The 26,099-nt window shown below is 42.3% G+C and overlaps 2 protein-coding genes across 5 annotated transcripts in view; one reads left to right on the top strand and one right to left on the bottom strand.

Moving 5' to 3' along the window:
* Positions 1 to 26,099, top strand: part of LOC135497372 (leucine-rich repeat-containing protein 4-like) — a 93,926-nt gene that overhangs the window by 35,118 nt on the left and 32,709 nt on the right. The window contains exon 1 of one of the 4 annotated variants that reach the window (XM_064787218.1): positions 2,892 to 2,960. The exons of the other annotated variants lie outside the window; for them this stretch is intronic. The gene's annotated coding sequence lies outside the window, so the exon portion shown is untranslated. Of the gene's footprint in view, positions 1 to 2,891; positions 2,961 to 26,099 lie in introns of those variants that run through there. 4 annotated transcript variants of the gene reach the window in all.
* On the bottom strand, positions 9,266 to 10,609 carry LOC135496561 (uncharacterized protein F54H12.2-like). Its single transcript, XM_064785924.1, has one exon. The coding sequence runs from the start codon at positions 10,607 to 10,609 to the stop codon at positions 9,266 to 9,268; it is 1,344 nt and encodes a 447-aa protein (XP_064641994.1).

Genomic DNA, 26,099 nt, shown 5'->3' with positions numbered 1-26,099 from the left:
CATTGCCTCATTGATGGTAGCTGATAGGAAGATTGGGAGTAGTGGGATTAACATCTGGGCCATCTTGGATTTTATCCACTACTACTTCGTATTCACCGTTTTGGCCACACACTCCTTGGTGTGCCGCAGTTGTGCGTGTGAAGGTGTTGGGGATGGAGGGGCTATATAGTCATAGGTCTTTCAAAGATGACTGCCTTGAGGATGATTGTTTTTCTTCAAATGTTGTCCTTGACTCGGCTTAGTGGTTACGGTCGTCATGATGGAAGTAACACGTTGACAACACTGAGTTGGAGCGAACATTAGCGGTTACTGCTCACAGACTTTTAGCGTTTACTTTCACAAACCGAGCCAATGACTGCAGAGAGAGTGCGGTCGCCTTGGGTATTGTGATGCTCGGATCAAAGGTTGCTGTCAGATCAAAGATACAATTGGTTCCATGGGGGGGGGGGGGGGTTGCTGCCAGCAGGTCTATCGTCATACAATGTTGTAGTGTCTCTTCCTGAATCTGAGTAATCGCAAATGCACGCGCTCGCGTGGATTTTTCTTGGGTTTGGTCGCTGGATGTCATGTACAGTATAGCAGATCCTCTTTGCAACCCGTTTCTCACAGCCAGACGGACTGGCAACACAAGCGTAGTCGCAAATAGGTTTGTTTTCCTAACCCAACATACCCAACAGCCCATCTCGGCGTAGACTTGAAATATAACAAACTAACAAAGCCATGGCAATTACGAAATTATGAAACTAAGCTGTCTGGAAAGTACAATAGCAAGTGTATCACCAGGCAGCAGCCGTTTATAATGGGTTGCATTGTTTTCAAAACCTCGAGCAACTCTTTTCACACGCGTGACAATAAGGTACCTCACGCAAGTGCAATAGCCCCAGAGCGTAAACGAATTTGTTTTTTTTAATCGGGTCGTTTCTATTAATCAGTTTTAGAGTAGTGAACGGCCACGGCACACATGTAGAGGTCATATATACTTCATAGCCGAACCCTCTTTTCACAACCATGTTATTGCTCAAAACTAGGATTCATTGAGTTCCACTCCTGTCGAATTCCATAAGCAAACCATTTAGTTAGTCGGCAAGAAGATCGTATAATGTTTCATCCCAACATCATTATGGAAATCCCTTCACTTAAAAGCAACAGTTGCACTGGCTCAGTACTGCATTTCTTTCGCGAGTGCTGGCTGCGCATCTGTCGTGGCCCCAGGGATACCAATTTCAGTTGAAATGTTCAACTTAAGTTACAAATGCATAAGACGTTAAATTCACCGCTCGCTGCGCACTGAAGTCGAGTTGATTGCCCGTAAAAGTATCGAGATTCGGTAGGCAGGATATGATACTTTGAGGGCTGATGTCTGCTTTCACGCAGGGCCGTAGGTAGATTGGGCGGGGGAGGGGGGTGCCCCAAAAGGTCACAAAAAAACCCACTTTTTCCTGCAGATTGCCTCTTAAAAGTACCAATGTTGAAAGACGTGAGACGTCACAATGTTGTCGAGGAAAAGATCGTTATCACGCCAATATGTCCTCGGTAAGTTTCACAAAACATGCCATTCGTGACCTTATAGTCCATTTACCTAATTCAGAACTTTTTTACTCCGTGTCATCTGTAAGAATGCCGCAGGCCAGACAAGTCAACAACAATTTCAAATTACATTTTCGATAAATACTGAACAAGTTTAGAAAAAAAAAGATTATTATACATACATGTATTCTCATGAGTTACATTATAGCATTACTTTGTAAAGTTTTCCAATGTAACTTTAGTTATTTGCGTGGTGTTCCTTTCGTGACCGTGATTAAGTCTAAGACATGATAGTTCACCTTCACGATTTCCCAATTCGTCTTTATATGACGTTGCAGAAGCGTGCTCCGATGTTTTTCAGTTCAGTTTTCAATTGGTCTTCTCTCTGGTTTGCGTGACTTGCTTTACCCTTTCGAAAGGTCAATTTGAGTCAGTTCGAAAAAAGGTTATTTCGTAGACGTCAACTGTTCAAGCCCACGCAGTCGATGATGATGTTGTGTTGTGAACTAATTGGATATCCTGATGTCTGGGATGATATACACAGCCCTCGCCCCGCTCCCATGGGGGAGAGAAGCGCCTTTCGATGTAAAGTTCTTGGTTGTTCCCCATATTGCAGTGTTTCTATACAAAAGATAGCGCTGAGTGACCGTGGTTCCAATAACGACAAACAGAGAAAAACGTGTCAGTCTGTACCGAGAAAAATAGGTTTACGAGTTAAGAGGGTTAGGTGGTTCTGGTGGTGTATCAAGAAATGTACACAGTCAAACACTCTAGAAACTGTCTCACCATGATTAATACCGCTACGTGCCAATTTGGATCTTATCAGTAAACATTAGCAACTTGTCTTACAAACCTGCTCTAATTATTGAAATACAACCTGTTTCCGGGCAATAAGAAACAGACTTCCCACTACCAACAGCATTGTTGGCTAGCAACGGGGGAATTTCAGAGATCGAGACTTGATATATCAACCATTGGGGAAGAAAAGCAAGTTTAGCACAACCCACGTTATTCCATCATAAACAGCATAAAATAAAAACAAAATGATCTTGAGACCTGCCATAAATGGGGAACTTCAGAGACTTGAAGTGTCAACCCGATGAGTTTACAGATCCGAATCAACCTCCTTCTCAGGGTATAGATCAGTTATTTTGATTGTCCGACAAGGAGCATCCATCCTAACACCAGTAGCGAGTGCCGCGCTCCTGTGAAGGAGGTTGAGATCCGAATAGGTTTTCGTACACTTTCCATCGGTTTTCGTTAGGGCTAGAAGGCATCATGCGTCGGATACCTGCGGATGATACAGCTATTTGATCGATTTTGTTCGGGTAGTTTCGTGTTTACACACAACACCTGCATGTTACTACCAGAGATTCAATGTTCTCAGGATGTTAACTGTACGGGAGTTAAGGAGGAGGTTAGACAGATTAGAGGTTAGTATCGAAAAGGAATACGTGTGTCTCGCGAACATTTAGGCTCAAAAGTTTCTTACCGTTAACTGGTTTCTTACAGGTACCTGACTGCCACATGATAATAAATCGCTGATTTTCGTGAAATATGGCAATCGAGGAAATAGATTTGAAAAGTTCGCAATTTCCAATTACATCTAGTATGATCAGAACGATTCTTGCATAGCTGTACTAAATGGTCCATCAATATCATAAGTATTCATTGAAGGCATACCCAGCCCCAATGTCAACAACTGTCGGCATATTAACATCTTATCAAGTGCTTTCCAGCCACGCAGAATGGCCGCCTTGGTCACCTGAGGCTCACATCTTGACTGGGGCGCGAAATGTCATCAAATAAGCTACATGTACATATTAATATTGCTACTTTGCTTTCCATGTGTCACACGAGTTGTGATGCGGCTTGATCCAAGTTTATATGAGAAGAAAAGTTTGTTTCATATTTGCGTCATGATATCTGATGTGCCTGTCAATAAGCCATTGCGACCCCTGGTAGCTAAGGCGGACATATGAGGTAAAATAGCTATTTCGTCTTTCGTTATGGCTAAGGTTACCATGCTTCGTTCAGACATGGGTAATTTAGAGTGGTGCCGACTTGCACTAATAAGATAAGCCGACATCAAATGAAGTAGCCAGACTGGAGTTGATGACCGTACGTATGATCGGAACTTCTCGATTGTCCAATACCCATTGCTCCCTGATTATGTTTTCTGCTTGCTTCTATTGGCGTACACGTATAATGCAGGAAGAATTCTTTTTAATGCTTGCTATTCATCAAAATCAGAAATACGTCTCCAATATTTACCGTTACGATGTTTAATCGGAACCTCCCTATTGTCAAAAGCTCCATCATCTGAGTCATTTTATGCTTGATTCTCCATCAAATATCCGCAGTCTGAATATATGAATTGTTTACTCTACAACGTATAGATGTATACATTCTAGTAGTATTGTATGCCTGTCCAGCCCATTTTGCACTCAGTGACCCCTGATGACGTCATCGCTCTGAGGGTGCACTCTTATCCCTTATGACGTAATCACTCTTATCCCTTATGACGTAATCGATGACGCAACCCAAAGTGGAATTCCCCAACCCCGTGACGTCATCAATGACCTCACGCCTTCGAGGCATGCCTGGACATGATTTGAATAGCGCTATTGAGAAAGGTGCATTGTTTAACCGAGTGATGATGACATCACCGTGGATGTGTTTGGGCATGTAAATGGCCCCCGCCTAAATCATGGGTTATACCTTTTAATAATTTTAAACAGTGGACCATTTATTGCATTACACTTTAAAAAGCTTAACAATAGAATATGTACTCGACCAACTCTGATGTTAGCCTGGCAACAGCGCTATCACGCTTATGGAGTGATTAAATGTTATAACATTATCTAAGATTTCCTGAGTAATTTTCTGGATATGATGTGTAATATGATGTAACGTGTTTAAACATGTTCGCAGACGCCGCTATTACCGCGCGAATTTCGAAAAAACAATTCACATCGTCATTCATTTGAGCAGATGTTGTCGAATGTTGTCATGTGTATACAGGGCAAAATTTTCGATAACATCGCACCTGGACAACATGTTGGCCAACATGTTTCCCAAAATGTTGTCAGTGTGTACAGAGCTTAAGTTTCTGGATATGATGTGCAATATGCTGTAACGTGTTTAAACATGTTCGCAGATGCCGCTATTACCGCGCGAATTTGGAAAAAATTCATTTTCACATCGTCATTCATTTAAGCAGGATCTCTGTGTTTGTGTGTGCGAATAATTTGTATCAAATTTCCCCTTTCTACAATTCATAATTCCCGAATTTCACGGAGTATTTCAACAACCCAAGTTTCAAGAATGGAAGGTAGGTGTTTGAATCTTAAAATTATAAATATCTTCTAACCAGTCCCATTATCAGGTGGCCCCTCTGTTTCTTATATTTTTCATTTTATATTCTGCCGCCAATTTCTCGATTTTATTCAAATCCGATCATCCATTAACAGTTTCATACTTAGCGAAGTACATGTTCAAATGCCTTATTTTTCATGCATGCATCAGCCAATCTGAAGGGCCCATTTTAACTTTATTACCCCAGATATGGTATTAATTTGGTTGTTTCATAAAAGCTAATTGAACTTGGCAATGTTTCTAGGTAATATGGATTCATTTTTCAACAATCTTTCCGAGTCCCAAGATACGACCCTGCAGCAAATGATGGATCAGGTGAGCCAGGTTTTAAGCATCATTTTTTACATCCCAGATTTTTGCCTATTCCTAAATTACTTTTGTCCCCATTTTACTAAGTTTTAAACAAAAATCATATTCTTTGCAGCGACCGTCAGGGTCTAATCCTGATGAATTTATCACGCTACCTCCGGTGAGTATTATGCCGCATCGATTCAGCCAAATTAAAAAAAACAACACCCCGAATTGAAGTGAATCGATAAACCCTTACTAATCATTTATTTGATTGTTTACCTTTCAGACTGTCACTATGCGAGATTGGCGGGCCGTCCTCATCTTTCTCTACAAGGAATTTGAGGCGGGTCGGCTTTCCGAGCCTAAGCAGTTCGAGACTAGGTCCGAATTGCATCAGGCAATCCGCGATTTTAATGTGGTGGTGAGTGTTACGATTTTATTATCTTGCATATCATATTTTTCACTTTTACTTAATACACCTGGGAGCTTTTCTTTGTGATTTTTCAACCTATGTGTTTTTCTTCAGGCTGAATACAGAAGGCGGATTGACCTGCCCGTCTATCTGCATCGCCTGAACCCGCTTGGGCGGAATGAACGAGTGCGGTATTTGCACGACATTTACCGGGCTATTATTTCAGTAAGTTAAAAATATCACCGACCTATTCTGAATATTTCCATTGTTATTTCTCCACATTATTAAATATAATCTTTACAAATTATCTATCTAACTGACTTTCATTTTATTTTCAGTGTAGTGGTGAGGATGCTGATGAATTCAACATCTCCATCACATTTTCTCAAGACGAGCTTCACGCTGAGATTTTGGCTAGTCAGGCAGCTGAGGTAGGCTTTAAACTGACGACGTTGCTCAAACACGTTTAATTCTGAGCATTTCAATTTATATCCTGTTGTGCAATTTGAATATAGCGCCGCCATAAAAAAAAATGTTTAACTCATACTCCAGGCTAAGAAGAAGGAGAAGGTTGCCCCTGCCCAGCCTGAAAAAAAGAGGCGGACGGGCCAGCAGTCTAAGAAGAAGGTGGAGAAGGTCGCCGCTTCCCAGCCTGAAAAAAAGAGGCGGACGGGGCAGCATCCCCACCCGGCTCCAGCACCGGAGTGCGAAACACCTACTTGCGATAACGGCGTAGTTGAATCCCTAACGCGGGGGCTACCTATGCCTGAGGTAAGTTGATGATATTATTATACCACAGTTTATTTAAGTGGTCATAATATTTGTTACAACTCAATGATTACTCAGGTCCATTATTGCTGCCTTTTTTCCCTTACAGAATGAGTGGCGGAGTGTGCTTCTCACCTTACACGGTGACTGGGACGGCGCCTCGGTTAGCCTCACCGCAGAGCTACATCGGTCCATTCTCGAATTCAATACACAGGTACTTATCATTCATCGTGCTGTACTTAACATCCAGCTATTTGAATAAAATGATTTGTTTAATACCGAGATTAATATTTAGTTACATCATTCATATGCATGCATGCATGCAACAGCGAATTACGTCTCTATAGAATATCATTATTTTTACGAAAGAAGTCAATATGTGAGCCAATCATCGAACATGTCATCTGTGACAGATAACCTTTTTCGCATTGATTTTTTGGAATTTTTCTTGATGGCTGGTGAGAGGCTAGGCATATCATAATCCATTTCCTCAAGTTTTTTACGTCTCAAATGGTTTTGAATGTATGACTTTGGGGTGTCCATGTCTCGAAGTCCTTTTAGAAAAACCTGCCACCCCTTTGGAGAATAACTTTTTCGTAAGACCATTATGTCACGAAACAGATCCACGATGTTACTACCCGCGATTGTTTCACCCCGGTAATTTATTTGTCCACGATCATCCCAATTCAAAATATCACGGTTCCCCTTAACAAATTCTAATAACTGCTCAGCTTTTTTAGTAAGATTTTTGGGTGTATTTTTTTGGATCTGTGCTTCGATAATTGCCATACGATCAGTTTCACTATTCTCGGGGTTCTTATCATTTTTTGGATCATCATCTTTTACATCCTCCAATTGTTTCGCCAACGCAGCAATTTTGGGCGGTTCTACGTTGCTGCTTGATCCCGCTTGGCCGGCAAGCCCCTTTCTCACAACCATAAATTTCTGCAACACTTGATTATAAAGCTTCAACTGCTCGCTGGGGTGTAGGTCTGTCCTCCCCATGGCATGTGCCATTTCATTGTCTATGTTAGATAGCTGAATGTCGTTGGTTGACACAGGGTTTTTCAGTCGTAATAATGTTGTCTCAGGTACAAGTATCATTCTCTTGGCGTGGTCCATTATTTATGCCTGGTTTCCCAGAACCCCGCCGACTAAAGAGCTGAGCAGTTTTCCACCCAACCCCAACAAAGGTCCTAGTACCATGGGCAGAAAGCCGCCCTTTTGCCGTAAGATCCTTTTTTTGGTGTTGATGCCCACCTTTTTATTGGTCACCATTTTAATCCACCTTTTGTACTGTCTAAGTCTTCTTTTATCCTTTTCACTATGGCGAACATTGCCATGAAGCGAATTTTTACAGCATTCACATATTGCATCGATAAGGTGTTTATCAGATGCTTTGATAACCGCGTCCCGCATACCCTTTTTCGCCGTGGCAATGACGTGCAGGTAAGGACCGTGCTTTTTTATACTGCTTGGCACAGGCATGTTTTATTTTTCGCTCCAATGTCCTCAAACGCCACCGGGGTATGTGGTGATGTACTCTATCGAACTTGACAATGAAATGGGGTGCCTCCCTTTTAAGATGCAACCCGTTTAATTCATTACACAGCTTATCCATCCTTTTATTTCGGAATGTACACAACATTTTTCTCACCAGGGAATATTTGCGCTCTCAGTCGCCAGTCATCGGGGGTGTCTGCTTTGAGGTCAATGAGCAAATAGGACCCTCTCTCCTTTGTGGCATCGTTATATGCTTCATGGAAAAACTTACTCTGTCCTGGAAACATCTGTCTCCCCAGACAGTTTATCTGGCTTTTGTCACGTGTTGATTTGAACAGTATAATATATTGTGCATTCAGGCTAATATTCCTACAATATTTACCCTGGGGGAATAGATTTTGTAAGATGAATATCACCGACACATTTTTGTGGTGTGCCCCTTTAGTAAATAGTTTTGACAACATCTTGTCGTCCTTTGCTTCATCCATTAGGTCGTCAATGACAATCAAGTGTCGCCTTGCGGGGTCTAGCTTATCATAGAGGTCGGTTGGTAACCCCTCCACAAACTCAATACCCAAGGGTCGCATTTCATCATAAAGCGGCTGATATTCGCCGTAACACCAGATAATGTGCTCTGGAGAAGGCTCAAACATATTTTCCTCTATAAGCCGTCTTGTTAATGTTGTCTTGCCAGAAAAGCTTGCCCCCACTATGAGGTAGGTGGCCGGATGGGATAATCTCAGATGCATGGCTTAGCAGGGGCAATCAAGATTTTTCTCATGATTGATCTATATTGTCGTGCCATTCTTTTATAATTGAATTGAAACACCCGAGGGTATGAAAAAATATCACCTTTCAAAATCATGGTTGTGTTTTTTCTATACCTTGCTTAGTGTTTTTCTTTAAAAAAATAAATAGAAAAGACTCATTTGGTTGATAAGAATTTATTTTTATGCAACATCGACGAATCGTTTTACAAAATCAAGTACAATACAATCATTCATTAGTAAATTACTACCAAAAGGGTGAGCCCACTCATTGACCTGGGCATTTCTCATTAACAGAAAATATATACAATACGCGCCACAACCAGAAGACAGTGGACTCTGTAATGGCTTATCATTATAACTCCATATTTTACAATTTCTGTTCATATACATTTCTAGTCCATAAAATTGCGGGCTAAGGCCAAAACTATCAAACAGATAACCCGCTCTATCTGAAGTAAAATATAGAGAAATCCAGTGTAAACCAGGCTCGCTAACTGTAGCTGAATTAATAATATAAGCAGAAGGATGTTTTCGCAGTTTCTTTGGTAAAGTGTCAATGGCGTACACACCCTCAAATTCTGGTATCTTTTTAGAGAGAATGTTGCCTATTTCAAGGCTACCCATCCACGAGTATTTGTCTTTCTTTTGTGACTTCAAAGACATCATCAAATTCGGCGTAGAGTAGCAAATTTACTGTCTCCGTTAGCGCTTCAGCAAAATGCATTTCAATCCTAAAATTACCCTTTCTAATGAGTGACAGACTGTCCTCACCGATACTAGGCGAAATATCAAAAGCGAACAAAGTGTATCCTTCTGCATATTCACCTCTGCTTATATCTATTCCCTGGTCTCTATACAAATTACCATTTGCCGAAAAAAGTGACATGTAGGCCCGTGCATACTCCCCCTTATCGAAATCAGGTTTAAGTGGTTGGGAAGGTATCTGCTGGCCATTAATACTAGTACTCAAATAAGTGATGTGATTATGTCGCATGTGAAAGGGATTTAATTTAAAATTACCAGACATAGCCGCATCATTGACCATACCTAATATTACCCGCTTGGGTAGTTCCCCCAAGAAAACATTATCCTTTGTTACCGTCCTATTACCGGCCTGTATATTTATTACTTTAACATCAGTCTTGGTCAGGTGGTATTTGGCGTTGGCTTTTTCCAAGGCTCTATTATGCGCTAGCTGTATGGTGGGGGCGACATGAACCCTTTTAACGTAAAGTGCCGCCTCCATAATATTAATCTTGTAGGAGGGGTCTTCATCGGCCGACATTAGGGCAAATGCGTCACTTTGACGGATAAATTTCAACTTTACATCGATATTATTCAAAAGCAACTTCTGCAAACTAAAAGCATCAGTGTGCACCCGACCGAGTAACTCTAGCGTTTTACTACCCTTAATGCTATTGTAACGTTTCACTAAACCGCTATTAGGAGCATCGGCCCAAGGGTCATTAACGTCAAATTTCCCGGCCTCATCCTTTATCCACAACGCCTGCCCGAGGTGTGTACCTTTGGCCTCGGCGCCGTAGCTTAGTAAGGTCTCTAAGTAACCCCTGTAAGGATATGTATTGCTACTCGGACTGATCAAGCGGTCGTTGAAGGACACGTCAGCCTGTGAAAACAGGCTATGCAGTAAAAGATTAACAGGGGCCACCTTTGACCCAGCCGTCTTATTACCATCGGCATCTACAGTCTCTTGAGTTAAATTCGTACCGTCCTTTTTTATCACACGCAACTTGATGTATAACTGCGTATGGGCCAGGTCCAGATAGTTGTCAGGTTCCCCCTTCACCACAAACTCTATTGGACCCCCATCCGTTAGTGTATTCAGAGGCCTGAATTCCACCCACTGGGCTAAATCTACGGCAATTTGCGTGGGCGGTAATTGAAAAATATCAAGTTCACTTTTGGTGGATGGTGCCGAGTTCTCATGAACTAAAGCCATTGTTTAATAATTCTCCTTCAGCCGCGGGCGCTTTGCAAATTTTCGAGTTCTTGTCCCAGTTCTTGGCTTCTTCCTTTTACCCCTATTGGCTCTTGCTTTTATTGTATTTCTGGTTAGGCCCGCCAATGCCTCACTGGCATTGGCCATCAGCGCTTGTTTAGGATTTTTCTTTTTCACTATGATATCATTCACAGTTCTCAAGCCAGCGCTTGCTAATTTGGGTAGTACTTTCTTGCCAACTGACTTTAAAATTGGAACGGCTGATCGAAACAACCCTTTTAAAATATCGCCCACTCCACCGCCATGCTGCATAGTTGTACCTGCATAGAAGGGTACATTACCGCCCGCCTGGCCAATGTAGTAATCGCAGCAACAACCTACATCTGGCTTGTAATTTGACCTCATTTTTGCATAAAATGGAGTACAACCACTGTTTTACCGCGCCTGAATTCCACCAATTCGCCATTATCGCGCCTTATATCTATTTGTATATTATCAAATTGTTTACGTACAACAGGCAGATAGTAGGGGTTTTTGTAAATGTTTACAGTATTCCCATCATGCCTCTTACTAAAATCTACAACTCGAATCAGGGGCACCATGCTATCGCCTACCACTTGTGCTGATACAACGTCGGAGTATACATAAAGGGTATGGAACCCCACATCAATATCTGCTCTATAGTCACCTCGCTGATCACATTCAAATATCTGGCCCGCTTTAAACCCCATACAGTGCGCTAAGTCACCCTTAAGTGTTATTCTAATGCTCGGATGATTATTGATCAATTTTACATAACCGGTTACCCTATCATAAGCAAAATAGAGGGCGCGATCAACCTCGACGACATAATTTGAAAATTCTATATTCTCGCCGCAATAACTAACAATCGATTTATTCAATGCCTTTACCACATCAGCAATATTTTTGTACTTTCCCGCCGTAATCTGTCCAACCACTGTAATGTCATCGCCCGTATGATAGAGTTTTATCTCAAATCCGTTATCGTCTGAAATATTGTCAATATCTCCCACAAAATGAATTTCGCTGAGCGCCACACTCCAACTCCCTTGCAAATCAATTGTCTTAGCTAGATTGATTTTGTAAGAGTTCTGTGAATTCTTCGGGAAGAGGTGATGGGATGCGTTGCTCGGCAGTGTTAGGTAAAAATCGGCCATTTTCGCCCAGTCGCGGATTCGGCATGAGATATCCAATCCCGCTACTAAGGAGTGTAATCCAGAGTTCAGGCTGATCGGTCTTCAGCGTTAAATTTATGATGGATGTAATAATAACAGTATAAACAATGAGGATTTGACAAAAATAAACAATCTCTTCCTTTGGCACTTTACTACCAAATACAGTCCAACTAGCTGCCGTTGCCATTTTTATACAGTTTTTTGACCCAGCTATCGAACTTTGATTGATAACCGTTCCACCTCACGAGATACTCTTTGTCAACGCCCCTGCCCCTTGTTTTTATAACTTTTTCAACCTCCCATAGCACAGGCTTAGTAACCGATTGCATCTCTTCTTGATAAAAAAATCCCTGTAAAATTTCACCCTCGTCATCTTTTAAATTGTATATTGGCAGCCCAAATCGTTTTCTTCGCCTTGCAACAGTGAATATCTCATCGGTATAACTAGGGTAGAATCCCTTATCAAACATATGTTTGACTTTACTTACACGCACATTCTCACCAATGTTGAACGTGTACTTTTTATCTTTGGCATTTGATTTTTGATGTTGTCTTATGATGTGGGCATTATCGTATGTTACGTCCGCAGGGGCCATCTGAATACTCCGATGTTTGTAACTTGTCACCACTTTTGGTAGAACCTTCAGGTAGTGTTGTGTATTATTCGCTGAGAAATACCTATACAATTTCGACTTCAATGTACGTATCATCCTTTCAGCAATACTTGCTTTGATATCCTGATTATTGGCGAAGAAGAACTGAATACCCTCCTCGCGTAAAAATGATTTAAATGTTTTATTTTTGAACTCGGTACCATTGTCTGTAAATATACCGTCGGGTCTGCGCTCTTTTAAAACTTTTTTAAAAGCCTTGATGACCGTGACCGGGCGCTTGTTTTGGATCGGGAAAGCCCAACAATAACGTGAGAAAGAGCAAATTACGACGAGAATGTATCTTGCGCCATTGTTATACTTGCTGATGTTAGCCATGTCTGCCAAGTCCATTTGAAATTGCTGATCAATCTGGATTACTTCCACCCGACGTCGTGGAAAACGTTTCCGGGTTGGTTTATGTAGAGTATAGGCCTTTTGTTTTTTCAACCACTTCTTTACATTCGATATAGTTATACCCCGATGCTTTACGGCGTTGTAAAGTTTCTGCACACTCCCGAAACCTGCAGGGTGCGAAGAGTCATGATAAATGCTTTTCAACACGGCCTCCATTGACTCAAGGCTGTTTAACATTCATACAACAGATAATTGCATATTCAAAAGGATAGGTAAAAAAGTGCTTTCCGCATCTTTTATAACTTTGACACCGCTTATGATCACCTTACCGCTGCCAAAAATGGCAAAATTCATATTACACATTTTTACCATTGCAGCCGGAAATATTTCTTGTTCATATGACACACATTCTTGCAAAGCACAGAAATCAATTAGACTAATTCGACGACCGATGCTATAGGTGAGAGTCATAGTTTGCAACTTTACATGACTCAGTCTGACCTTGTGACCCAATTTCTGAATCATTCTACCCCACTGGCGTACAGATCGGCGGGCCATGACTTCGGTCCTGGCACCACAACAAACCACATTACCATTTCTAAATAAAAGACAAGTTGAGGAAATCTTTCTAGATTTCAATATCGCAGCACTAAATACGCGTGGATTATACACAATATTTAACATAGTGGTGGCCAAAGTAGCCAAATTGAATTCATAATTTAATTTTGCAGTGAGAACAATGTTCACAGGCTGAAGCATAGTGAGAGAATGGATGATTTCTGCGAGTGGTTGTTAAATAAATCACGGAATAAAACAATAGAGGATAAAAAAACAAAACCCGAAGGATAAAAGCGTAGTTCATGATGTAATAATAATCAAACAACAAAATAAAACACGAGCGTCAGGTAAAGATGAGCCATTAAAGGATCACACATAAAATATGATCAACAGGTGAGTGGGGAAATGAATTTACTTACTTACTCACTTATTTATCAATACCCATATGGCAGCGTCCTGTAGTCTTCAATAAGCCTTCGCTTGTTATACACAAGCCCGTAGTGCTTTGTTTGTTCGACTGAACATATTGTACCATCTTTGTTCCTTATAATTTTATTGGGGTATGTGATCCCCACCCTCTCCGTCGATGCTGTTTTGACCATGTCAGCCATGCTGCGGAAATTGACTTTTTGAGACGCGGCATGGCTCAGTGTAAACCCTTTCACCTTGCAGGATAACTTACCTTGAACCGTTTTATATGCATAGTTCTTGGGGCCCCCAGAAACAAATATATTAATGCTATCCCCATCCAATTCATCGGTGAGATCGCCTAGATAACGACCACATTCAGGGTTCCACTGATCCTCTCGGTGAATATATATGCAACTATCCGTATCATAATAGAGTACCCTATCGCCTAGCGGTTCTAGGATGCTAAATAATTTCAGCCGCGCATGCGCAGTGGTGTAGCAGGCTATAGCTATGTTGGCAGTTTTCAGCGGCTCAACGAAGGCATCCACGGTGGTGTACTGAACCCTGACCATTTCATCATTCACAAAGTACACATCGCTTATTCGGGATGCGGGGTCCAGGAGCAAATTTATGAGTACATCCGGGTCTTTCACGTAGATTGTCTGCCCAAGGTTAGAGCGCTGACCCAGTTTTCCCCAAAATCCGTTAAGCATTGTCTTAGCTAATGACCGCATCCCCGGGTTGTGTTCAATGGCCTTGGGATCAAGGGCAATTCCTTCATGCGCCTCATAATTTCGCAAATATTCCTGGCGGGCCTCCTCAGAGTCGCAGCCGCGGGGCCAGTCCGAGGCCTGCTGCTTCAACTGCAAAAACGTATTGATGTACTCCTTAAAAAGGGTTGTGGAGGTTTTTTTGAAGTGCCAGACTTCATGCACAGCCACCACCACATAACCCATTTCAATAGCCTTGTGCAACTCCACTGACACCCACGTCCCGTGAAGGGCACGCTCCTCAGCCGAGTGGTTGCACTCGGCCTGCTGAAGGGTGTCAGCGCAGGTACTACACAGAGGGAACAGTAATTTACCATTGCTCCTGTAGGGTAAGACAGGGTGAAATAAGTTACGCGGTGGTAACACAATGCACTTTATCAAACCTTCATATTTTGAAACATCTGTACTCAAATTATCCGTGAGTATTTCCGGATGACCAGTGGGGTACTTACAGTATTTGTTTACCCACGGATAAAGTGAGCACACGTCCACATACTTAACACTTTCACCAACACCTGCCTCATAATAGAGACGCGCCGCATTTGTCCGACCTCCGTAAAACGCGTCGCGGGGCTCCAGCGGGTCGACAATATCTAACTTTGAAATGTACTCGGCCATTTCAGCATTTGTTTTTAGCTGGCGCTCGTATTCACACTCCCAAATTGTTTCCAACTGGAAACCGCGTTTTGACAACTCCTCCTCACGCTCGACGGTACGCATCTTCAACTCGTGCATCGTCATATCCACAAAAGGGGAAACCAGTTGCCGGAACCGAAAACACCGTTCACACCCGTGGAATAGACATCCATAAAATTCAAACACCGTGTTACCGGCAAAGCCGTCGACTTTGAATCGACCAATGGATTTCTCACCGCCGTTCCGCGCATGCTGGATAGCAACGCCGCGCGAGTGACTTACCCATTTCAGCCATTTAATGGCCTTAACCGAGCACTTATCCTTCGGCGCATATCCTTGCGGCGGGATTATGGCGATTGCTTCCTCCTGCAGGAAATTCGACCTGTACACCAGGTTGCAGGCGGAGGCGATCGTCAGACAAGTTTTGAAAGGGTCGATCCCGGCCTCCGGCTTGCCATTGCCTGTAACTGTCAAAAATAAATTCCTAAATTTACCGCAAGCCCTTCTTAGCACTTCCACATCGGATATGCAGTAGGAAAGAAGCTCCTCCTGAAGATCGAAATGGCCGTCTTTATGGTTTTCATACCAGCGCAGGAAAGCTTCACGATCCTTCGGTTGCATTCCGTCAGGGTCGTAGTACTCAAGGGCGGGGTACGGTCCCGTGTACTCCTGGTTCGCGGGCGTATTAAATAGAAATGGAAAATAACCCTTGCGCGCCTCAACGATGCCAAAGGCATCGGGAAGCTTCCTGAGGGCCATTGGCAAAAAATTGATGGAATCTATGATTTTCATTTTTGCTATCGACATCATCATAAATTTCATACCAGCAGTGATGACAGTGGGTGCATAGGCATTTTGGTGCAGATAATCGAGAATGAAATAACTGTCGTAACCTTTAAAGTTATGACAAATCGCTACCCCCGATTTATTTAACAACCATTCGCAAAAATCGTCATTACACTTCTCACCTCTGAACACATGTTGTTTGCACTCACCCTTTTTACAAAAGTCTTTTTTTGAAAAACATTTCTTGCAAACGCTGTGAGCCACAATCAGATTAGGCACATGCTTACCGCTATCGTCGAACATAGCTTCATAATCAAACAATACATAGCATGACTTTTTTTTCTTCTTCTTCTCAGACTTCTCTTCTTCTTCTGCCTCTCGCTCTACAGCAAGATACAATTCTTCAAGTTGGTGATGAATATCTTCAACATCATCACCAACTGCACCATCCCTAAGCCGCTTTTCAAGCAAAATAATGAGCCTTTGCTCAACCGACAGATCAGCGCCATTCGCCGGCTGCATATAACACCGGTGCCCCGGCTCCGTCATGCGCTCACAGAGCTTGCACCATTTTTCCCCGCAAATGTGGGGATTGTCAATATCAAACCGTTTAATAACCTTACCGCACTTGCATTTCTTTAGGTCATCGCAAGGCGATACACCGCCTATCTTAATTTTTTTACCGGCCCTAACAACTTCTTGCACAAGGGTCGGCGTCTTGTGGAAGTCAAAACACCCTTGACTAGGGAAGGTGCGGTTACATGCAGTACAACTAACCCAAGCTTCAAATTTACATTCCTCTCTAAGACAGGAGGGACAGTTCTCAATACAACGATGACGGACTCTATTGCTATACCCCCGGTCACACTTTGTGCAGTAATAACTCCGATTGAGGAATGCACTCATCTTTGTGACCACTGAATAATGAGTGTCATGGTGTAATAGATACACACATTTTTCAGCAGGGGGGCCTTTGTATACGACACCATAAAAGTAATCTTTTGAAATAATGACCAGCTGATGATCTGGCAAAACAGCTTGAAATTTTGGCCAGTGCTCGGCAGTCACAACACCCTCAGGCACTTTGGCCAGACGGTGCAGGTATTGGGCCCCTAACAATTGGCACCCGCGACCCTGCCTGAGATTATTCCACTTCACCGGATCTGTTTCTTTTAGATCATCTACATACCCCATGGCGGTGGCGAGTGACCTGGCAAAACATAACGAATCTTTGTTTTCGATACGTATGACACACCCTAGATGGTTCAACATTTCATTGAAATTCATTATAGGTCTGTCAGACCAGCCAGCGCCATGGGGGACGGCCACATGTATCAAATGTATGACAATATTATGGTCGAAGGTGAATTCCTGATGGGACTGGAGAACTTTCTCCACCTCGTCCATAATGACGTCAACCGTCAATTCGTCCACCCTCATAAAAGGTATCCAAATTTCGTTACCCAAAGTGGGGTGATTCAGGGTTAACCGAATTCGATGATGCGGCGCCATGTGCCTGGTTTGGGATTCAAGCAGTTGCGCAAACATGGTTCTTAGATGACTAAGAGTTTGCCGAAAATCTTCTTGAATCGGCGGTGGGTTAACCCTCACAGTGAGGTCCACGCCTTGCATAAAAAATTTAGGCACACGGCGCCGCCTCTCGCTGACAATGGTAAATAGATCTGACACTGCCCCATCAGGCTGCCTAGGAGACGTTGACGAAGGGCCTGGCCGGTCCACGGGTTGGGGGTCACCGCCGCCATGCTGGAAAAAATAGGACCCCTAGGTTTTACAATCTTACATTATGAAGAAAATCCAGAAGAATGTAATCTGGTGTTAACATGTATCAAATGTATGACTATATTATGGTCGAAGGTGAATTCCTGATGGGACTGGAGAACTTTCTCCACCTCGTCCATAATGACGTCAGCCGTCAATTCGTCAACCCTCATAAAAGGGAGCCATATTTCATTACCCAAAGTTGGGTGGTTCAGGGTTAACCGAATTCGATGATGCGGCTCCATCTGCCTGGTTTGCGATTCCAACAGTTGGCTAAAGATCGCTCTCAGGTGTCTCAGAGTCAACTGGAGTTCTTCTTGAATGGGAGGCGGGTGGACCCTCACGGTCAGATCTACACCCTCCAGAGCGAATTTAGGAATACGACGGCGCCTCGCACTAACAATTGTAAATAGAGGTAAGTTGACAGCCGCCGCATCAGACTGCTGTTGCCGAGTTGAAGACCCTGCCTGAGAGTGGCCTACAGGCCGGGGGTCATTACCGCCGTGCTGGAAAACAAGACCGCCGTTATAGCAAAGTTGGTGTTCAACATAACACGTTTATGACCAAAATCAGCGAGTATGTAATCTAGTACACTGTCAAAGGGTACTTACCATGGCAGATGGTTCACTTGACTGACCAGCGGCTTGAGGTTTTCCAGTTGCAACTTGTTCTTGCCTGGATCGAGCTCTCGCCAAATGCATTATCAATTCCTGCCTTGTAGCCGGTGGGAGCGTACTCTGTGTAGCCATACTCACATCGACATTTATGGGCATTGCCGCCTAGGATGAAAGAACAGTTGCGTGTTTATTTATTTATTTTTTTTTTGAAGAGATTACTTTAAGTGGCTAAAGTGAGACTAAAGTACAGCACGATGAATGATAAGTACCTGTGTATTGAATTCGAGAATGGACCGATGTAGCTCTGCGGTGAGGCTAACCGAGGCGCCGTCCCAGTCACCGTGTAAGGTGAGAAGCACACTCCGCCACTCATTCTGTAAGGGAAAAAAGGCAGCAATAATGGACCTGAGTAATCATTGAGTTGTAACAAATATTATGACCACTTAAATAAACTGTGGTATAATAATATCATCAACTTACCTCAGGCATAGGTAGCCCCCGCGTTAGGGATTCAACTACGCCGTTATCGCAAGTAGGTGTTTCGCACTCCGGTGCTGGAGCCGGGTGGGGATGCTGCCCCGTCCGCCTCTTTTTTTCAGGCTGGGAAGCGGCGACCTTCTCCACCTTCTTCTTAGACTGCTGGCCCGTCCGCCTCTTTTTTTCAGGCTGGGCAGGGGCAACCTTCTCCTTCTTCTTAGCCTGGAGTATGAGTTAAACATTTTTTTTTATGGCGGCGCTATATTCAAATTGCACAACAGGATATAAATTGAAATGCTCAGAATTAAACGTGTTTGAGCAACGTCGTCAGTTTAAAGCCTACCTCAGCTGCCTGACTAGCCAAAATCTCAGCGTGAAGCTCGTCTTGAGAAAATGTGATGGAGATGTTGAATTCATCAGCATCCTCACCACTACACTGAAAATAAAATGAAAGTCAGTTAGATAGATAATTTGTAAAGATTATATTTAATAATGTGGAGAAATAACAATGGAAATATTCAGAATAGGTCGGTGATATTTTTAACTTACTGAAATAATAGCCCGGTAAATGTCGTGCAAATACCGCACTCGTTCATTCCGCCCAAGCGGGTTCAGGCGATGCAGATAGACGGGCAGGTCAATCCGCCTTCTGTATTCAGCCTGAAGAAAAACACATAGGTTGAAAAATCACAAAGAAAAGCTCCCAGGTGTATTAAGTAAAAGTGAAAAATATGATATGCAAGATAATAAAATCGTAACACTCACCACCACATTAAAATCGCGGATTGCCTGATGCAATTCGGACCTAGTCTCGAACTGCTTAGGCTCGGAAAGCCGACCCGCCTCAAATTCCTTGTAGAGAAAGATGAGGACGGCCCGCCAATCTCGCATAGTGACAGTCTGAAAGGTAAACAATCAAATAAATGATTAGTAAGGGTTTATCGATTCACTTCAATTCGGGGTGTTGTTTTTTTTAATTTGGCTGAATCGATGCGGCATAATACTCACCGGAGGTAGCGTGATAAATTCATCAGGATTAGACCCTGACGGTCGCTGCAAAGAATATGATTTTTGTTTAAAACTTAGTAAAATGGGGACAAAAGTAATTTAGGAATAGGCAAAAATCTGGGATGTAAAAAATGATGCTTAAAACCTGGCTCACCTGATCCATCATTTGCTGCAGGGTCGTATCTTGGGACTCGGAAAGATTGTTGAAAAATGAATCCATATTACCTAGAAACATTGCCAAGTTCAATTAGCTTTTATGAAACAACCAAATTAATACCATATCTGGGGTAATAAAGTTAAAATGGGCCCTTCAGATTGGCTGATGCATGCATGAAAAATAAGGCATTTGAACATGTACTTCGCTAAGTATGAAACTGTTAATGGATGATCGGATTTGAATAAAATCGAGAAATTGGCGGCAGAATATAAAATGAAAAATATAAGAAACAGAGGGGCCACCTGATAATGGGACTGGTTAGAAGATATTTATAATTTTAAGATTCAAACACCTACCTTCCATTCTTGAAACTTGGGTTGTTGAAATACTCCGTGAAATTCGGGAATTATGAATTGTAGAAAGGGGAAATTTGATACAAATTATTCGCACACACAAACACAGAGATCCTGCTTAAATGAATGACGATGTGAAAATGAATTTTTTCCAAATTCGCGCGGTAATAGCGGCATCTGCGAACATGTTTAAACACGTTACAGCATATTGCACATCATATCCAGAAACTTAAGCTCTGTACACACTGACAACATTTTGGGAAACATGTTGGCCAACATGTTGTCCAGGTGCGATGTTATCGAAAATTTTGCCCTGTATACACATGACAACATTCGACAACATCTGCTCAAATGAATGACGATGTGAATTGTTTTTTCGAAATTCGCGCGGTAATAGCGGCGTCTGCGAACATGTTTAAACACGTTACATCATATTACACATCATATCCAGAAAATTACTCAGGAAATCTTAGATAATGTTATAACATTTAATCACTCCATAAGCGTGATAGCGCTGTTGCCAGGCTAACATCAGAGTTGGTCGAGTACATATTCTATTGTTAAGCTTTTTAAAGTGTAATGCAATAAATGGTCCACTGTTTAAAATTATTAAAAGGTATAACCCATGATTTAGGCGGGGGCCATTTACATGCCCAAACACATCCACGGTGATGTCATCATCACTCGGTTAAACAATGCACCTTTCTCAATAGCGCTATTCAAATCATGTCCAGGCATGCCTCGAAGGCGTGAGGTCATTGATGACGTCACGGGGTTGGGGAATTCCACTTTGGGTTGCGTCATCGATTACGTCATAAGGGATAAGAGTGATTACGTCATAAGGGATAAGAGTGCACCCTCAGAGCGATGACGTCATCAGGGGTCACTGAGTGCAAAATGGGCTGGACAGGCATACAATACTACTATTCTTTTGTTGTAAGCATGGTACGGCGGCCCTTTGGGTGCCTCCCCACTCAAACGAGAGTATCACCTCTCGTCGCAAATAAAGTCATGTTCATTTCACGAGCCAGTAACTTCAACAAACCCTTCTACATAGTTTTATACCAATATTGCCATCACTTCTTTGTTTCTCATCTTGGCGTTCCAGACACAAAAGGAGAAACCATAGGTAAAAACATGCGTTGAAGTAGGGACGAAGTACCACATATAGATTATAGCTATATGGTTTGTAGCGTATAGATTGTAGCTGACTGTCAGCCACATACTGTCTAAGTGCCCTGACCTAGCAGCCCGAAGAGAGGGATCTTGCCATCGGGAACCTCCATCAAGGACCAGTTTTAATGTCACCAGTACGCTGACCAGGACAAGCTGAGGTAGACGACGGCGTACATCCAGGACGGGACTGACCATCTAAGAGACAACGAAAAAGAAGGAAAAAAAAGAAGATTGTAGCTGAACTTCAGCTATAAGCGTCAGTCCTGGCTTATGTATACTATATACAAATAGGAAAATGCAGATAATAAGAGTATGAATGAAATTATATGAAGTACCATCATGAAGCAGCTCTGGCAACATTCTTTTTTTCATCATGAATGATGAGAATACATATTAGCTTGCCAAGTGCGTAATGATCTTCACCTGTCACTGGCTTATATGTCATGACATTCACCGCTGTGAGAGTGCTGAAGTTTGTACAAATATTGCATTTCCGGCGCTTCTGATTGTTCGTTCTCTACTTGGCGTAGAATGCGAGATCCGGTTTTTACGGTGGCTGGGAAAGGACATCACATGATATGTGATTATTTTCAACATGAACATTTTTTACAGGAAATATCTCGATCGATGGACTTATTATCTCGATCGCTCGAGATAAATAACTCAGGCGATCGAGATATTTTCTCGGGTGATCGAGTTATTCATCTCGAGCGGTCAAGATAATAAGTCCATCGATCGAGTAATTTCCTGAAACATTTTTTTTTTCAAAAAACCATGTGATGTCCTTTCCCAGCCACCGTAGGTTTTACTGCGACACGGTGAAGGATGCCATTTTTGCCGTAAATCGGAGCATTCGGCTAAAAACAACTCCTCGTCAGGGCTACTATGGCGTCATTGCATTTTGCAGTTAGGTGTATTGAACCCGACTGGAAGTGTATTTTCTCTACACCAACATTATGCCAGGATTTTCTGATAAAGTAAGCACAAATGCATTTTTTAATACATCTCTAAAAACGGGATGATGACGTGGATTTAGTCTGACGCGATTTTTTCCTTTTATTCAGATATAAATACAATAAGGCTTGAAGCTCATTCGCATTTAAAATTATCAACTTTTCTACATTCTATATTTTTATTCATGCAAGAATATGATACACTTGACTTGCTAAATTGTGTGAATAAATTGCTGGTTTTGTTTCGAATTGTCGTGTGCTGTCAATGTTACTTGCGCGTGATGGCATTTGACCCCCGTGATTCACGCAATGGGTGGATGGAAAATGCGACCCGGCGCCAAGAAGTGACACGCCCAGCGGCAATAGTGTCAATTGTGTATAATACTGAATGAATGCATTGAATCGGTCATGAAAACTTCTTGTCTGATCAGCGTTGAATTTCGACCTGGTATCTCTAAAATGCTCGAGGCTGCCTCTCGGTCGTGGGTTTAAATTTCTGGTTTTAGATGAAATTTCAAAAAGTGGAGTCAAACATCAATAGTTCGTGACTCATAAAGTTTTGACATGAAACTCTTGAGGAGAAATTGGAGTAATCTGAAAGAGATTGACAATAACCTATTGTTTGGTTTGATATGATTAGTTCTAGATCACTAACGGATATCGGTTTCGCTCAGATCGGGGTCAGGAGGAAATATCAGATTGGGTTCTGCTCTCAGTGGATTCGGAAAGAAGGAATGAGGTTCTGACGAAACGGAGGAAGTCACGCTATTTGAAGGGATTTTTATGTGCCGTTGATGCAGTTCTCGTTGTTCGCCTGTTCCTGGTATGAAGGAATCGTAAAAGAATTCCGTAAAATCTAGTTTTACCCCTGGCCTCTGCACCGAGGCGCTGGTGGTGTAAACGTTAGCATCGATGCCTTCCATGCTTTAGATCCGAGTTCGATTCCCGGCTAGCGCATATTTCTTCTTCTCATTTTGATAACCATGTTTGATGTTAAAGTTGAGTAACCTGGTGGCTTCACGCCGACGAATTGCACACCAAGCACACCAATTGTACTCTTAAATTAAACGTTTTTGAACTTTTTAAAAACTTCTTTTTTGAATAACCTTCATTTGGTCCATATATACATGTAGTTATGTTAGCAGAAAACCCTTATTCTTTTTCAAAACCTCAAAACCTTTATTTCTAAGAACTACTAAGAGTGTGAAAATTTCAGTTCCCTCCGATCTCCGACCAAGAATCTATTCCTTTGCATTTCGAGGCCGATATGTATAGCTTTGTGCCCCTTATTTGTTTCCGTGCCTGATATTGACTGATAGATACAACTGCCAATAAGATTCTTTAACACAAAACACACACACATAAGGACCCGTGAACCCAAAACCCTCAAAGCTTTTTCAAAACAGCAGAAAGCTTAAGAGCAGTCGGACCACTTCCAGTATCAAATCAGTCCTTGGTTAATAGATATGAGATATGTCCGCTAATGCGTCTCCTCTATACCCTTGAAGTCCGAAAGATGACGTGTTATGTAGCTTAAAAGGTTGTAACATCCGAGATAGCCCTTTGAGATATAGACGGGTAATTCCTTTGGAGCCTATGTACTGTGCAAGAATCGCAGGCCGGAGTTACTCTCAAGTATAAAAGCGCAGTTGCTATAGCCATTCACGTTTTCCAATCTGAATAATCATGGTAATTGAGTCAGATATCAATTTAAGTCAGAGCGGCGCTTCATTATTTAGGAAAAAAAGTTAAGTTAATCATGCATCGATCCATGAGCCAATTATGCTCTTCGATCGACCAGTTGTTGGTGAAGCTCACAGTGAAATCATGGCTGCAACAAAAACCTCTAGCTTGCCGGGCGCTTTAGTTCCAATCAGTTGTTGGCCAAAGCCCAGTTGACAGTGGTAAAGCAGCTTTGCTGGGCACGTTAGTTCCAATCAACAGCCTGAGTCAGCCTACTTGGCAGTGGTGAAACAGCTTTGGCAGGTGCCAAGAAGTTACTTACTATACATTAGCCATTAGCCCATCGAAATCCTTCTCTTCTTACCTTACACGCCGTGGTGCAGTACCATTTGCAACATCCTGGACTTCAGGCCAACACTCGGCACTCCGCACGCCGGTTTCAACCGTCGCAAGGTCGGCCGGTCTCCACCCATGGCTGATCTGAGTCTACCGATCTCCACCCATCGCTGACTCTGTTGCATGTCGTTCGCTGAAATTCCATCAGTGTCAGATTGTGAAAAAAAGCGGCGAATTTTAGAATGATGAACGGCGTCAGACACATCATGGGAGCAGGCTGAGTCAGCCTGCCGAGTAGGATTCACACCATGTCATGATAAACATTACCAAGGTCTCAAGGCTACACTGAACATGTTGAATGAAAAGTTGCGTAATTCCTTCAGCTTTTGTCGAAGTTTCATGACGAAAAAGAATTGGGATGCAGCACTTGCAAACAATCATCGATGTTGTCACTACATTATCGAGGTACGCTTGCTTCATTTCGTCATAATGTCTGGCGAAAATAAAGACTGATGTCACATCTATCATAAATATATAACTCGATGAAACGAATAACTTAATTTGGTAATTATCTTTATTTATCATCAGAACTATCATGAATATATAACTCAATTAAATGAATAACTTTATCATGGAGTTTATGTTTCTATATGAAACATCAGATACCCCTCTCATTTTGCCGCTCGGTGTTGCAGCCCTGCCTTGGGGTGGTGGGTGGGTGGGGATCGATGACTAGAATTTCGCCAAGTCACCTTTCAGTCATAGCTTACACATAGAGAACATCAGTACCTTAGGCAAAATGTTGCCCCTATCATACGTTAGTAGAGTTGAACCATGCACTCTTTGTGGCAAGCATCCATAACCAATTACAAACACGCAAGAGACAAATCTACTAACACCTCATACATTTATTTGTCAAAAGCCATTACGGCAGACATCACTAAACCCCAACAGGCTCCAACCTAGACATCGACTAACTTACTCATTTAATGCAGAGCAACACTGTTTGCCTTTGAGAACATTAGCATCGAAAATAGAGGAAACCTTAAAGGAAGGCCTTATTGATGGCATTATCACACTCTGGGGATAGATCAGGCTGCCACCTCAGACAAAACCGTCGTGTAATGGGAAATTCGTTGCTTGTAGCATGCTTGACCATCCATAGACGACTGATGGGAAGTGCAGTTTCGCTTAACCGATTGCTACACATATGTACATAGATCTGGTGTTCTGATTTCATGCAATCCCTTTATGAAAATGATCAGGTATTCACCATGTGAAACTGAGACACATTCTAACCCTATGAAGGATGTCTTGGTGTAGTCTTAGTTTTTAAATCTAATAAAAATGCAATACCTGTAGTTCATGCTTAAATAATCCTATAGTTAAAAGATAAACGCATGATTCTCAAATATCGATGGAAAACAATCACGGGCTGTGCCAATACGCGAGCAATGCAAGAAACATCGATTTGAAAAAACTCGGCTGATCAAATTACCCTCTCGACTGAATTAGAATCGACACAATTGAATTAAAGTTTCGGTTTGCATGGTTTGCAGGACAATGAAATCAAATGAATCGCATTGT

This window comes from Lineus longissimus, chromosome 12 (genome assembly GCF_910592395.1).
Source record: "Lineus longissimus chromosome 12, tnLinLong1.2, whole genome shotgun sequence".
In the NCBI taxonomy this organism is placed as follows: Eukaryota; Metazoa; Nemertea; class Pilidiophora; order Heteronemertea; family Lineidae; genus Lineus; species Lineus longissimus.
Note: the sequence above shows the minus strand (reverse complement) of the source record. Positions and strands in the feature narration are given on the sequence as shown.

Bases quoted from the DNA above. Each gene is read 5' to 3' on its own strand.
- LOC135496561 (XM_064785924.1), bottom strand. From the start codon at position 10,609: ATGGCTTTAGTTCATGAGAACTCGGCACCATCCACCAAAAGTGAACTT.